The sequence below is a fragment of the Bombina bombina genome, unplaced genomic scaffold, assembly GCF_027579735.1.
Source record: "Bombina bombina isolate aBomBom1 unplaced genomic scaffold, aBomBom1.pri scaffold_940, whole genome shotgun sequence".
In the NCBI taxonomy this organism is placed as follows: Eukaryota; Metazoa; Chordata; class Amphibia; order Anura; family Bombinatoridae; genus Bombina; species Bombina bombina.
This window is the reverse complement of record NW_026510780.1, coordinates 18458-33626: the sequence shown is the minus strand read 5'-3', so window position 1 is coordinate 33626 and position 15169 is coordinate 18458. Positions and strand designations below refer to the sequence as shown.

General features: G+C 34.1%; 1 protein-coding gene across 1 annotated transcript in view; it reads left to right on the top strand.

Moving 5' to 3' along the window:
* Positions 1-12732, top strand: part of LOC128643459 (transmembrane protease serine 9-like) — an 81238-nt gene extending 68506 nt beyond the window's left edge. Inside the window, exon 10 of the mRNA XM_053696308.1 lies at positions 12204-12732. Within this exon, the coding sequence (XP_053552283.1) occupies positions 12204-12494 (291 nt within the window). The 3' untranslated portion in view covers positions 12495-12732. The remainder of the gene's footprint in view (positions 1-12203) is intronic.
* The last annotated feature ends 2437 nt before the right edge of the window (positions 12733-15169 follow it).

The following is a 15169-nucleotide window of genomic DNA, read 5'->3' as shown; positions in this document are numbered from 1 at the left end:
CTGAGTGGAACCTGTTCTGTGAAACCGCTGTATGGTCTTGCCGACCGTGCTGCAGCTCAGTTTCAGGGTCTTGGGAATCTTCTTATAGCCTAGGCCATCTTTATGTAGAGCAACAATGTTTTTTTTTCAGATCATCAGAGAGTTCTTTGCCATGAGGTGCCCTGTTGAACCTCCAGTGACCAGTATGACAGAGTGTGAGAGCGATAACACCAAATTTAACACACCTGCTCCCCATTCACACCTGAGACCTTGTAACACTAACGAGTCACATGACACCGGGGAGGGAAAATGGCTAATTGGGCCCAATTTGGACATTTCCACTTAGGGGTGTACTCACTTTTGTTCCCAACGGTTTAGACATTAATGGCTGTGTGTTGAGTTATTTTGAGGGGACAGCAAATTGATACTGTTATACAGGCTGTACACTCACTACTTTACATTGTAGCAAAGTGTCATTTCTTCAGTGTTGTCACATGAAAAGATATAATAAAATATTTTCAAAAATGTGAGGGGTGTACTCACTTTTGTGAGATACTGTATATATATATATATATATATATATATATATATATATATATGTGCATTGGAGCCATTTTTAGAAATAGTATTTATGTTATTACCCACATTCTTGCATTTTGTATTATTATACATTTGTTCTATATCATTCAACACTAGGGGGCCGATTTATCAATGCCTGTCCGACATGATACAATGTAGCTTATCATGTCCGACAGACATCGCTGAATGCTGACATCATGCTGTCGGCATTTAACATTGCACAAGCAGTTCACCAGAACTGCTTGGGATTGACGGCCAATCGGCCACTAGCAGGGGGTGTCAATCAGCCCGATCGTATAGGATCGGGCGGATTGCAGACCACCGCCTCAGAGGCGAGAAGGCTTGCGCGGAAACAGGGGCATCCAGCTCCATTCGGAGCTTGATAATTCGGCCCCTAGATCACAACATATGTTTTTCTAATTTATGTATTTCTAGAAATAAACAAACTTTTATAAAACAGTCCCAATGTTTTAAATGTTAAAGTTCCAAAATTTGAATAATGGAGATAGGGAGAAGCACTCCTAAAAAAGAGCTGATTATCAAAACAAAGCTAGAAATATAAATATGTCAAAATACACTATTTAAAGGGACAGTCAAGTCCAAAAAAACTTTCATGTAATGTAATTTTAAACAACTTTCCGATTTACTTTTATCACCAATTTTTCTTTGTTCTCTTGGTATTCTTAGTTGAAAGCTAAATCTAGGAGCTTCATATGCTAATTTTTTTAGACCTTGAAGACTGCCTCTAATCTGAATGCATTTTGACCACTAGAGGGCATTAGTTCATGTGTTTCATATAGATAACATTGAGCTCATGCACGTGAAGTTACCCTGGAGTGAGCACTGATTGGCTAAAATACAAGTCTGTCAAAAGAACTGAAATAAGAGGGTAGTCTGCAGAGGCTTAGATATAAGGTAATTACAGAGGTAAAAAGTGTATTATTATAACTGTGTTGTTTATGCAAAACTGGGGAATGGGTAATAAAGGGATTATCTTTCTTTTTAAACAACAAAAATTCTGGTGTTGACTGTCCCTTTAATAAAAGAAGTAGTAATACAAGAAATGTGTAAAAAATATATGAAAAATGTCTCTGAAAAGAAAGCAAAGCAAATACAGTAGAGATGACAAACAATCTATAAGAGATGAGTATAAGATGCGGGCATCAAACTAATGCGCATAAAAGAAATATAAAAACACACAATATATCCACTGAGCATAAGTAAAAGGTATTATGTCTAGCTGGAAATGTAAGTTTTTATATTTGTTTTATGCGCATTAGGTTTTGGAAGAGACCTTGACGTGGTACCTGGGCTTGTCCCATTTGGCCAGATGCTGTAACTAACTCTTTCAGTTTTGCTTTAAATCTTAGCTGAGAGCTTGTAAGTGAGTGCTGGACTTTCTCTGTGTGTTATATATACTGTATATATATTTAAAGTGAATGTAAAGTTTCATGAATGAGTGCCCGGTTTTTAAAAATACTATTAAAAACAGGGGCACTTTCATTCATTAAACTTTACATTGCAGCGTTTTTTTTTAAATACCTTTTTGTTTAGCAAACACAGACCGCGATGCCCGCAGCTCCTCTGTACGTACCTCAGATATGACTAAACCATCTTCCTCCAATAATGGCGTGCACCCCAGAGCATCCATCTCGCGAGGCCACGCCGTGATTGGAGGAAGACGGTTTAGTCATATCTGAGGTAAGTACAGAGGAGCTGCGGGCATCACGGTCTGTGTTTGCTAAACAAATAGGTATTTAAAAAAAAAACGCTGCAATGTAAAGTTTAATGAATGAAAGTGCCCCTGTTTTTATTAGTATTTTTAAAAACCGGGCACTCATTCATGAAACTTTACATTCAATTTAAGAATAAATAGAACGTATTCTGCTAGATGAAAAATAATGGAATGTGAAATATTAATATTTTCATGTCAGGTTAGAGCACTTGAAAAAGGGATCTGGTTTGCGCACGAGTAAGGTCTACTTTTCCTGCTCCATTGAAATTTTTTGGGGAATACGATAATGCGACTGTTGGGTTAGCGCTTGTGCGAAAACCTTTTACTTTCAACTTGTAATACGAGCACTACATGATGCGGGTAAAAAGCTTACTTCTAGCAGAGCTAATACGCGAGCGGGTACGATAAATAGTTCTCCACTAGCCCTATAGCGGCTGGTGACAGTTAAATGTAGTAAAGCAGAGTATTCTGCACCTCCCCTGCATATGTGCCCTATGATTTGAGACATTAAGGACCAGATTGCAAGTGGAGTGTTATTTACTGCTTCCGCTTAACGCGTCTGGTTGCGCTTGAACTACAATTTTAAAAGTAAACTGTTTTCGCTTGTGCGCTAACCCGACGAGTGTAAAAAGCCGAACTTACAATATCATGCACCGGTACCCCATAGAATTCAATGGAAAAAAAGAAATCTAAAAAAACCCAACCTACTCGCACGCAAACCCGATCACATTTTCTTAAGTGCGCTAACCCGACATGAAAATACGAATATTTCACATTCCAATGTTCTTCACATAGCAGAATATGTTCTTTTTATTCATAAATACAGATTTCTATATATATCTGATAGTACTTTTGTAAAATATATATCTATACCTATATTTATACATGATTATATATAAGAATAGATATATACAGATTTATATATATATATATATATATATATATATATATATATATAGTGTATATATATATATATATATATATATATATATAAATATCTAATTAAAAAACAGAACTTATTCTGCTATGTGCAGAAGATAGGAATGTGAAATATTTACAGTAAATACACACTATAACACTTTATTAAATATGAATATTGCATAAATATGCTTTTTACATGTTTTCATCTACTTAACTGCAAAGGGCTCCAATGCACTTATATATATGTCTATAAATGTGTACATATATATTTATGTGTTTATATATATATATATGTCTGTATACACATATATAAATACATATGTTCACACATATAAACATATATATATATATATTTCCATACATAAAAATCTTTAGACATGTATATGTATATATATCAATCTTAAAGCACTTTGCAGACTTTTTTGTTTTTAACACCTGAGATCTCATATCTATGTACTGTGTAAGGTATATTTATAAGATATTGTTATTATGAGTGTAACTGTACTGTGTAATGTATATTTATTAGATAGTGTTATTATAAGTGTAACTGTACTGTGTAATGTATATTTATTAGATAGTGTTATTATGTGTGTAACTGTACAGTGTAAGGTATATTTATTAGATAGTGTTATTATGAGCGTAACTGTACTGTGTAATGTATATTTATTAGATAGTGTTATTATGTGTGTAACTGTACTGTGTAATGTATATTTATTAGACAGTGTTATTATGTGTGTAACTGTACTGTGCAATGTATATTTATTAGATGGTGTTATTATGAGTGTAACTGTACTGTGTAATGTATATTTATTAGATAGTGTTAATATGTGTGTAACTGTACTGTGTAATGTATATTTATTAGATGGTGTTATTATGAGTGTAACTGTAATGTGTAATGTATATTTATTAGATAGTGTTAATATGTGTGTAACTGTACTGTGTAAGGTATATTTATTAGATAGTGTTATTATGAGTTTAACTGTACTGTGTAATGTATATTTATTAGATAGTGTTATTATGTGTGTAACTGTACTGTGTAATGTATATTTATTAGACAGTTATTATGTGTGTAACTGTACTGTGTAATGTATATTTATTAGATAGTGTTATTATGAGTAACTCTACTGTGTAATGTATATTTATTAGATAGTGTTATTATAAGTGTAACTGTACTGTGTAATGTATATTTATTAGACAGTGTTAATATGTGTGTAACTGTACTGTGTAATGTATATTTATTAGATAGTGTTATTATGTGTAACTGTACTGTGTAATGTATATTTATTAGACAGTGTTAATATGAGTGTAACTGTACTATGTAATGTATATTTATTAGATAGTGTTATTATGTGTAACTGTACTGTGTAATGTATATTTATTAGATAGTGTTATTATGTGTAACTGTACTATGTAATGTATATTTATTACATAGTGTTATTATGCGTGTAACTGTACTGTGTAAGGTATATTTATTAGATGGTGTTATTATGAGTGTAACTGTACTGTGTAATGTATATTTATTAGATGGTGTTATTATAAGTGTAACTGTACTGTGTAAGGTGTATTTATTAGATGGTGTTATTATGAGTGTAACTGTACTGTGTAATGTATATTTATTAGATGGTGTTATTATAAGTGTAACTGTACTGTGTAAGGTATATTTATTAGATGGTGTTATTATGAGTGTAACTGTACTGTGTAAGGTATATTTATTAGATAGTGTTATTATGAGTTTAACTGTACTGTGTAATGTATATTTATTAGATGGTGTTATTATAAGTGTAACTGTACTGTGTAATGCATATTTATTAGACAGTGTTATTATAAGTGTAACTGTACTGTGTAATGTATATTTATTAGATGGTGTTATTATAAGTGTAACTGTACTGTGTAATGTATATTTATTAGGCAGTGTTATTATGTGTGTAACTGTACTGTGTAATGTATATTTATTAGATGGTGTTATTATAAGTGTAACTGTACTGTGTAATGTATTTATTAGATAGTGTTATTATGTGTGTAACTATACTGTGCAATGTATATTTATTAGATAGTGTTATTATGCGTGTAACTGTACTGTGTAATGTATATTTATTAGATGGTGTTATGAGTGTAACTGTACTATGTAATGTATACTGAACTACAATCCAATAACAACATTGTGATCAGGGCAGCCGACAAAGGCGGCTCTGTAGTGGTTATGGACAAAACAGCATATAGAGATGAAGCCCTACGCCAACTCTGTGATGAAACACAGTATTTTATACTACCGGCGAATCCTGTCCATAAATATCAAAGGGAACTTGTGCACTTTCTGGATGATGGACTTGAGCAGGGTTTTATTGATCAAAGTACATTTGACTATCTGAGTGTCCAACATCCTGTGACCCCTGTGTTTCACCATCTCCCGAAGGTGGACAAGTCCCTTACATCAGTCAAGGGACGACCTATTGTCAGTGGCATCGGGTCACTTACAGAGCATGTATCTGAGTGGCTCGATGCTGTTCTTTATCCACTGGTCCAGATTTTTCCCAGCTTTATACGTGATACTAAACATGTACTCAGGGATCTGAACGACTTCAACTGGGATCCATCTTATAGCTGGCTCACAGTAGATGTTGCTGCTCTTTATTCCTCCATCCCCCACGACAAGGGGTTGGAGGCACTGAGTTCTATGCTTTCCCTATATTCTAATTTGGGAAGTGATTTCAGTAATTTTGTGGTTGAGGTAACACGTTTTTTACTAAGCCATAACTACTTTGAGTTTGAGGGTTTTTTTTATCTCCAGAGGTGTGGGACAGCTATGGGGGCTAAGTTTGCCCCCTCCTATGCCAACCTATATATGGGTTGGTGGGAGCTGTCCCACATCTTTGGGGATATGAACCCCCACAGAGACTGCATTGTATATTATGGCCGATTCATTGATGATCTCCTGCTTGAATGGCAAGGCACACATGGAGAATTGCTACAATTCATGGAATTCATTAATACCAACACATTTAATCTCCAGTTTACTTTTGAAACGTCTACCTCATCCATATATTTTTTAGATGTGACTTTAAAGGGCAATAATGATGGTAAAATTGAGAGTAGCATATACAGAAAACCAATCTCGGGCAACTGTGTATTGCATGCAAACAGCTGTCACCCTAAGAATATATCATATTCTATTGCAAAGGGACAGCTGATGAGAACTAAAAGAAATTGCTCTACAGATGAGAGCTTTCAACATCATCAAAGGGAACTAGTGGGTCGTTTACGCTCTAGAGGCTACCCAAGAAAAATCATCAACAGAGCTATGAACGAGGTTAAGACTGTAAGTAGGACAAGCCTACTTAAGGACAGACAGGACACTATAAAGGGAGTGACAAATCAGGTGAATTTTGTGACTGACTACAGCACTGAATATCACAAAATTTGTGATATTGTAAGAAAACATTTCAAACTCTTGATAGCTGATGACAGGCTGGTGGACTGTGTGAAAGATGGTGTAAGATGCTCATACAGAAAAAACAAATCTTTGGGCAACTATCTATCACCTACTGTACTACCCAAAACCACTGTACACACTAGCTCTTGGCTTACTAGCAAGGGCATGTTTAAATGTGGTAGCAGTAGATGCAGAGCATGCGACCATATTGATGTCTCAGATACCTTTACATCTGCTGTCACGGGCCACACTTTTGAAATCAATTACTGTCTCAATTGTATGTCTACATTTGGGATTTATTTAATCACATGTACAATTTGTAAAATTCAATATGTGGGACTTACGACCCGTGACATTAGATCAAGGATCAGAGAGCATCTTTCTAAAATCAACACAGGAAAGTCCACATCCCCCATAGTTCAACATTTCTCTGTCTTTCACCAGAAAGATGTAACCAGTTTTAGGTGGCTAGCCATAGACAAGGTAACTCCTCCCACAAGGGGTGGAGATAGACAGAGACTGTTGGAGAGACGAGAAATGCTATGGATTTTCAAGCTCTGCACTAAGGTCCCTTTGGGCCTTAATGCAGAGTTTGATCTTATTAACTATTGGGAATAATTTTTGAACACTACTTCCCATATTAACATATTTATTTGACATACTAGTTTCTTCATCAATAGAGATGTCTGTTACACACATATACAACATGGTACCCATACAGATATGTTGTCTTGTGTACAGAGCCAATAAGAAAACGTCTATGAAAAGTCTAGGACATATATGTATATTGTATTTTATCTCTTTTCTCTGTGAAACGTTGGTATAGATTGTTGTCTTTAGCATTTCAACACTATGATTGTCTTGGCACTCTAGGGACTCTTGCTACTTTAGAGTATGGTTTGATTTGTTTCATTTTGTTTTGTTTTATATTGTTTGAGCACTTGGATGGGGAGCCTGCACCTTGGATCATAATGACACCTTTTAAAGTATGGTCATTCCTATATGCTCTTATAAGCTGGCGGCTCCACAACATATGTTTTTAAAATGAATTAAAATAATTTGGAATAAAATGAAATGGAACAAAATAAAATTAAATAAATATATTAATTAAAATCTAATATGTGCTGATTTCTATATTCGAGGTTTACCTAGGTAGGAGTATTTATACTGTAGTGGTGTATATATGCATACTTGTATATTTATATATCCTTTGTAGAAATATTTAACATTGTGTTTTATACGTATTTGAATCTGTGTATAGTGTGTTTTCGTCAATGGAAACTAACTACATTGTAGCACGGGCATTGGTTGAATTCAATATTTGTTTTAACCAATAAGGTTTCTGCAACCCCTTTTTAAAGCACCTTAGAGTAAAAGTTTGTATCATTAGTGATTACGGCTCACGCTGAAACGCTTATACTGTTTTTTCATGCCTGTGCTCTATTTATTTTTCTACTTTCACCGTTCCTCCATGGAATACTTTTTAAATGGATTATAAATAAAATTTTGACTTTTTATTATACATGCTGCTGCCACTTCTTTTTTCTATTTTGGATCATTATGTTTTGAGCCTGTATGGCAGCAGCGCTCCCCCTATTTTGTGGCGCTGATTCCCCGTTGGACTGACCGTGTGGAGTGCCCCTTCAACCTACCCATTGATTGGCTTTGGAAGGAAGGTGTGTATTGCGGCTACATCGAAGAAGTGAATCACGTGTTGTGCACACGTCATCAGGATACCAGGAAGACGCCGGTGACAGCGTTCTATGGTGGTGGTGCATTCTGACGGTCGGAGAGAGATGTTAAGTGAGTGCACGGTTTCACTCTGTTCCCTCTCCCGCATTTACCCAACTACTTTGTTGTGAACGTTTGGGCTATCTCATCCTGCTCACCTCCGCTGTGACACAACTTGTTCTCCGTGAGACGGAGTTTACCGCATAGCGGTTCCAGCTTTCTTAGGAGGTTTGGGGGCACTTACACGGTTCTTGTGAACATTACCTAAGGACAGGAATATTTCCTAGAAAGTCACTGCTTTGTATTACTAAGCAGTTGGAGGCATATATAACCCCTCATCCTTTGAATATGAACACTTGAAGTCCTTTATGATACCTGATACATCAGGCTCTAGTAACAAGGAGCAGTGTTTTCCCTTCACGCTACCTATGGGATCAGCAACTTTAGTACACAGTAAGCCACGCATAGAGACCATTCAGAACTACATTACTCTTTTCTTGGTTTTATGTAAATTTATTAGACAGTGTTATTATGAGTGTAACTGTACTGTGTAATGCATATTTATTAGATAGTGTTATTATGTGTGTAACTGTACTGTGTAATGTATATTTATTAGATGGTGTTATTATGTGTGTAACTGTACTATGTAATGTATATTTATTAGATGTGTTATTATGTGTGTAACTGTACTGTGTAATGCATATTTATCAGATAGTGTTATTATGTGTGTAACTGTACAGTGTAATGTATATTTATTAGATAGTGTTATTATGTGTGTAACTGTACTGTGTAAGGTATATTTATTAGATAGTGTTATTATGTGTGTAACTGTACTGTGTAATGCATATTTATTAGATAGTGTTATTATGTGTGTAACTGTACTGTGTAATGTATATTTATTAGATGGTGTTATTATGTGTGTAACTGTACTATGTAATGTATATTTATTAGATGGTGTTATTATGTGTGTAACTGTACTGTGTAATGTATATTTATTAGACAGTGTTATTATGTGTGTAACTGTACTATGTAATGTATATTTATTAGATGATGTTATTATGAGTGTAACTGTACTGTGTAATGCATATTTATCAGATAGTGTTATTATGTGTGTAACTGTACTGTGTAATGTATATTTATTAGACAGTGTTATTATGTGTGTAACTGTACTGTGTAATGTATATTTATTAGACAGTGTTATTATGTAACTGTACTGTATAATGTATATTTATTAGATAGTGTTATTATGTGTGTAACTGTACTGTGTAATGTATATTTATTAGATGGTGTTATTATGAGTGTAACTGTACTGTGTAATGTATATTTATTAGACAGTGTTATTATGTAACTGTACTGTATAATGTATATTTATTAGATAGTGTTATTATGTAACTGTACCGTATAATGTATATTTATTAGATAGTGTTATTATGAGTGTAACTGTACTGTATAATGTATATTTATTAGATAGTGTTATTATGTGTGTAACTGTACTATGTAATGTATATTTATTATATGGTGTTATTATGTGTGTAACTGTACTGTGTAATGTATATTTATTAGATGGTGTTATTATGAGTGCAACTGTACTTTGTAATGTATTTTTAATTTCGTTTTGCGAAACAGTTAACCAGAGCTCTGACACATATTCACTTCAGTTAAGCTCAAGCGATTGCGTTTACTTTCAATTTGCAATACGAGTGAAAAACATGACGCGCACAAACATTCCCAATAAACCCCTTTTTGCTTGTGCATAACTGTTAGTGCACCATTAGTACTCTAGCCCTAGGTGTATTAATAATATAATTTTTTGTAGATATTTTTAATTATTAATATTTTTAATGAGTGATAAATCCATATTCCTAAATAAAAACAGACCTTTATTAAAGGAACACTAAAGTAAAAATGTAACTGTCATGATTCAGATAGAGCAGCAATTGAAAAAAACATTTCAAATTCATAATGTGCACAATTGTTTTATATGCACCAGCTCCTACTGAGCATGTGCAAGAGCTCACAGTATATATATATATATATATATATATATATATATATATACGCATGTTGTGGTTGGCTGATGGCTGTCACATGATACAGTAGACAAGAAAATTATGTTATTGCATTTTCTTTTAATTATGCATTTGATTATGCAATTCCCAAGTATTTAATGGTCCTTTAAAGTGATAGTAAAGTTTAAGTAATTAGTTCCCAGGTATCTAAAAATAATCCTAAAAACAGGGGCACTTTACTTACTTCATTAAACTTTACAAAGACGATTTTTTTTTTAAAATACTTACCATTGCGTTATGGTAAACATAACGTTTTTCCTCCACCCGCATCTCCTACTGTATTAAGCAGATCAATGACGAATCCGGCTTCTTCCAACCGTTGCATGTCATACGAGCTGAATGCCAACGAGGGCACGCAATGATTGGAGGAAACTGGATTCATCATTAATATGCTAAATACAATAGGAGATGCGGGAAGAGAAACGGCGGTTGTTTGAAATTGCATGCTCTGTCTGAATCATGAAAGTTTCATTTTAAGTTTACTGCCACTTTAAGAAATATACTTAATAAAATAGCTTTGAAATAAAACTTTGAACTAGGTTTATAGATGCTCATAAGGTTGCATAGGGTGCTCGTGAGCACAAGATCATATTCAAAGTTCATTGAACGTTCCCTAAGCACTTTGATAGTGGGCGTTTCTGCCATTGACACCCATAGTTGCGTGAGCGGCTAATACATATCTCACATATCAAACAAGAACTTATTAGTTTATGTAAAGGTGATTGTAAAATATTCACATCTGTTCTGTTATATAACCTCACTGGGTAGGATCTAAGGTGTCTACAGGGACTCGCCATGGGCATTCTAGAGGTATGGTTGGGATTTTCCTACACCTCAGCCCAGCATGCAGAACGCTATTACCCCTGTCAAGCATCTTGTCTTGTGATTATGTCTCACGATTTCAAAGTTGACAAGGTTGTTCCATTTTTATTTATTTATGTTCTTGTGTTCTATTTTGCATTAATAAGCCAGGGCTGTTTTGTAGAGGGTGTTTTCTTTTTTAAATTAATTTGTTATGTAAGGTTTTTGAAGGTGATTTTATGATCTAAAAATTACATTGTTGCATTAGCCAGTTTAGGAATTGCCCAAAAAGATGGAAGAGAAAAAGAGCAATAACAGTTGTCTTGTCAATAAGGTATTTCAAGGATGCATGAAGCATTAAAGAAATGTATAATATTTACATAAAAAAAAAACTAGCTATATAAAAAGTTATCTAAATAATTAATAGCCTAAAATGGACATTTGAGAACCTTATATATAAGTATTATTATTATCATTATAATTATTATTATTATTATTATAAATAATTATAATAATAATAAGGCATTTGCTGGCATTTGGAGAGACAATGCCCTCATTAACCCTATAGAGATTTCCAGTTTAATATAATTTAATTCTTAAATGTATGTCTTTTTCTTAAATTTAGGATCCCATTTATTTGCCAGTACTCCAGTTTTTTGCCATGTAAAATAAATAAATTTGAAAATGGACATAAATTGAAATGTATTTTTTTTTTTTTTAAATTGAATGGTCTTTCTGAATCATGGACTTTAATTTTGACTTTCATATCCCTCAGATTCTCAGATACAATACAATTCTAAATCAAGGTAAAAAGACAAACTCACTAGCCCAGGCCAGAACAAGTGACCCTGAAAAGATGTAATAGCGTTACCTTATACAGAAACTATTACTGATTTATACTAAAGTGTCATGTATTGTTCTACACATCAGTAATTACGCATTGTATCTTACATTTCAGGGGGACTCTGGTGGACCTTTGGTGTGTGCCCAGGATGGGCGCTGGTACTTGGTTGGGTTGGTAAGTTTCGGAGAGGGTTGTGGTATTGAGAACCGCCCTGGAGTGTACACTCGCCTGCCGGCCTATGCAGACTGGATAGTAGAAAATGCTCCCGAAGCCTCAGCAGTTGTGCAAAATGTTAGATTCACACCAAATTCATTCCTAAATATAAGTTATGGCAGCAAATCAGCACTTTGTATTCCAATTCTTATTACATGGATGGTGACTTTTCTAATCATTTTTATGATATAGGACTCGTCATAGATTTTATTAAATGATCTAAAAAAGAAATGTTATGAACCTAAAGCTCACAGCTTACCCTTTTAAACTGAATCATTTAAAAAGGATGGTGCTAGTAAACTCTTGCTGAAGATAATCATCAATATCACGTTCACCAAAGGTGGAGATCTTAACTAGAGATGACCTATGCTTGTGACATAATGATACAATAAAATTAATAACATTAAAAGCAACAATATATTTATAAGAACTTGTGATACAGCACATTTTTATTTGCACTAACAGCTATGCCACTTCACTTGTTTCCCTTTACATGAATAAGGTTAATATTCTTTAGTCATACAGATATATCTAACTGCAGTGATGTCATATAGCAAATGAAACTGCACCAAATGATAAGACACTTAAAGGAAAATTAAACCCAAAAATGTTCTTTCATGATTTAGTTAGAACACACAATTTGATACAACTTTCAAGTTTACTTCTATTAGCAAATTTGCTTCTGTAATGCTCGTGGGATATTCCTCTATCAGACCAAACTTGGCCAGTAGTCTTCTTATCTCGGCGTCAAGTGGAATGATAGGAAATATCCCAGAACAGAGTGAGTTTATGAAAAGAGGTAAGCAGTACTCACGGTAGGCAGGGTAGTCCTTCACGGCAATAAGAAGGCAATCCTGCAGTATAGCAGTTCAGGGGTAAACCAATAGAATGACCAGGAACAGGCAGGTGTCAGCAACAAAGGAAATCCAGGTAGGCAGGGCTCAATAACAGTATGACAATTCAGCAGTTCAGGGGTTAAGCATGCAGAGTGGTCAGACAGGCAGAGTTCATTAACAGTTAAGCAATCCAGCAATTCAGGGGTTAAACAAGCAGAGTGGTCAGACAGGCAGAGTTCAATAACAGTTAGGCAATCCAGCAATTCAGGGGTTAAAAAAGCAGAGTGGTCAGACAGGCAGAGTTCAATAACAGTTAGGCAATCCAGCAATTCAAGGGTTAAGCAAGCAGAATGGTCATACAGGCAGAATTCATTAACATTTAAGAAATCAATTAATTCAGGGGTTAAACAAGAAGAGTGGTCAGATAGGCAGAGTTCATTAACAGTTAGGCAATCCAGCAATTCAGGGGTTAAGCAAGCAGAGTGGTCAGACAGGCAGAGTTCATTAACAGTTAGGCAATCCAGCAATTCAGGGGTTAATCAAGCAGAGTGGTCAGACCGGCAGAGTTCAATAACAGTTAGGCAATCTAGCAATTCAGGGGTTAAACAAGCAGAGTTGTCAGACAGGCAGAGTTCATTAACAGATAGGCAATCCAGCATAGATTATAAATTCCCACAGGAATAGGGCCCTCAATTCTTCCTGTATGTGTTTGTAAATTTTGTCCTGTGTCTTAGAAGTTTTATATTATTGTTTTATTTAAATTAACTGTATCCATGGACAGCGCTGCGGAATATGATGGCGATTCATAAATAAAGTATAATAATAAAAATAATATAATTAGACAGGTAATATGTATATGTTATATAATACAGCTTATACATGTAACCTAAAGGTAGTTTTATATCATATTTATACTCAGCACCCTCAGACAGATAGTACAGTAATCAGACAGGTAATATTTATATGTTATATAATACAGCTTATACATGTAACCTAAAGGTAGTTTTATATCATGTTTATACTCAGCACCCTCAGACAGACGGACAGTACTGTAATCAGACAGGTAATATTTATATGTTATATAATACAGATTATACATGTAACCTAAAGGTAGTTTTATATCATGTTTATACACAGCACCCTCAGACAGACAGTACTTATAAATGTAACCTAAAGGTAGTTTTATATCATGTTTATACACAGCACCATCAGACAGACAGTACAGTACAGTAATCAGACGGGTAATATTTATATGTTATATAATACAGTTTATACATGTAACCTAAAGGTAGTTTTATATCATGTTTATACACAGCACCCTCAGACAGACAGTACAGTACAGTAATCAGACAGGAAATATTTATATGTTATATAATACAGCTTATAAATGTAACCTAAAGGTAGTTTTATATCATGTTTATACACAGTACCCTCAGACAGACTGACAGTAATCAGACAGGTTATATTTATATGTTATATAATACAGCTTATACATGTAACCTAAAGGTAGTTTTATATCCGTTTATACATAGCACCCACAGACAGACAGTAGAGTACTGTAATCAGACAGGTAATATTTATATGTTATATAATACTGATTATACATGTAACCTAAAGGTAGTTATATATCATGTTTATACACAGCACCCTCAGACAGTACTGTAATCAGACAGGTAATATTTATATGTTATATAATACAGCTTATACATGTAGCCTAAAGGTAGTTTTATATCATGTTTATACACAGCACCCTCATACAGACAGTACAGTAATCAGACAGGTAATATGTATATGTTATATAATACAGCTTATACATGTAACCTAAAGGTAGTTTTATATCATGTTTATACACAGCACCCTCAGAGTACAGTACTGTAATCAGACAGGTAATATTTATATGTTATATAATACAGCTTATACATGTAACCTAAAGGTAGTTTTATATCATGTTTATACACAGCACCCTCAGACATACAATACTGTAATCATACATGTAATATTTATATGTTATATAATACAGCTTATACATGT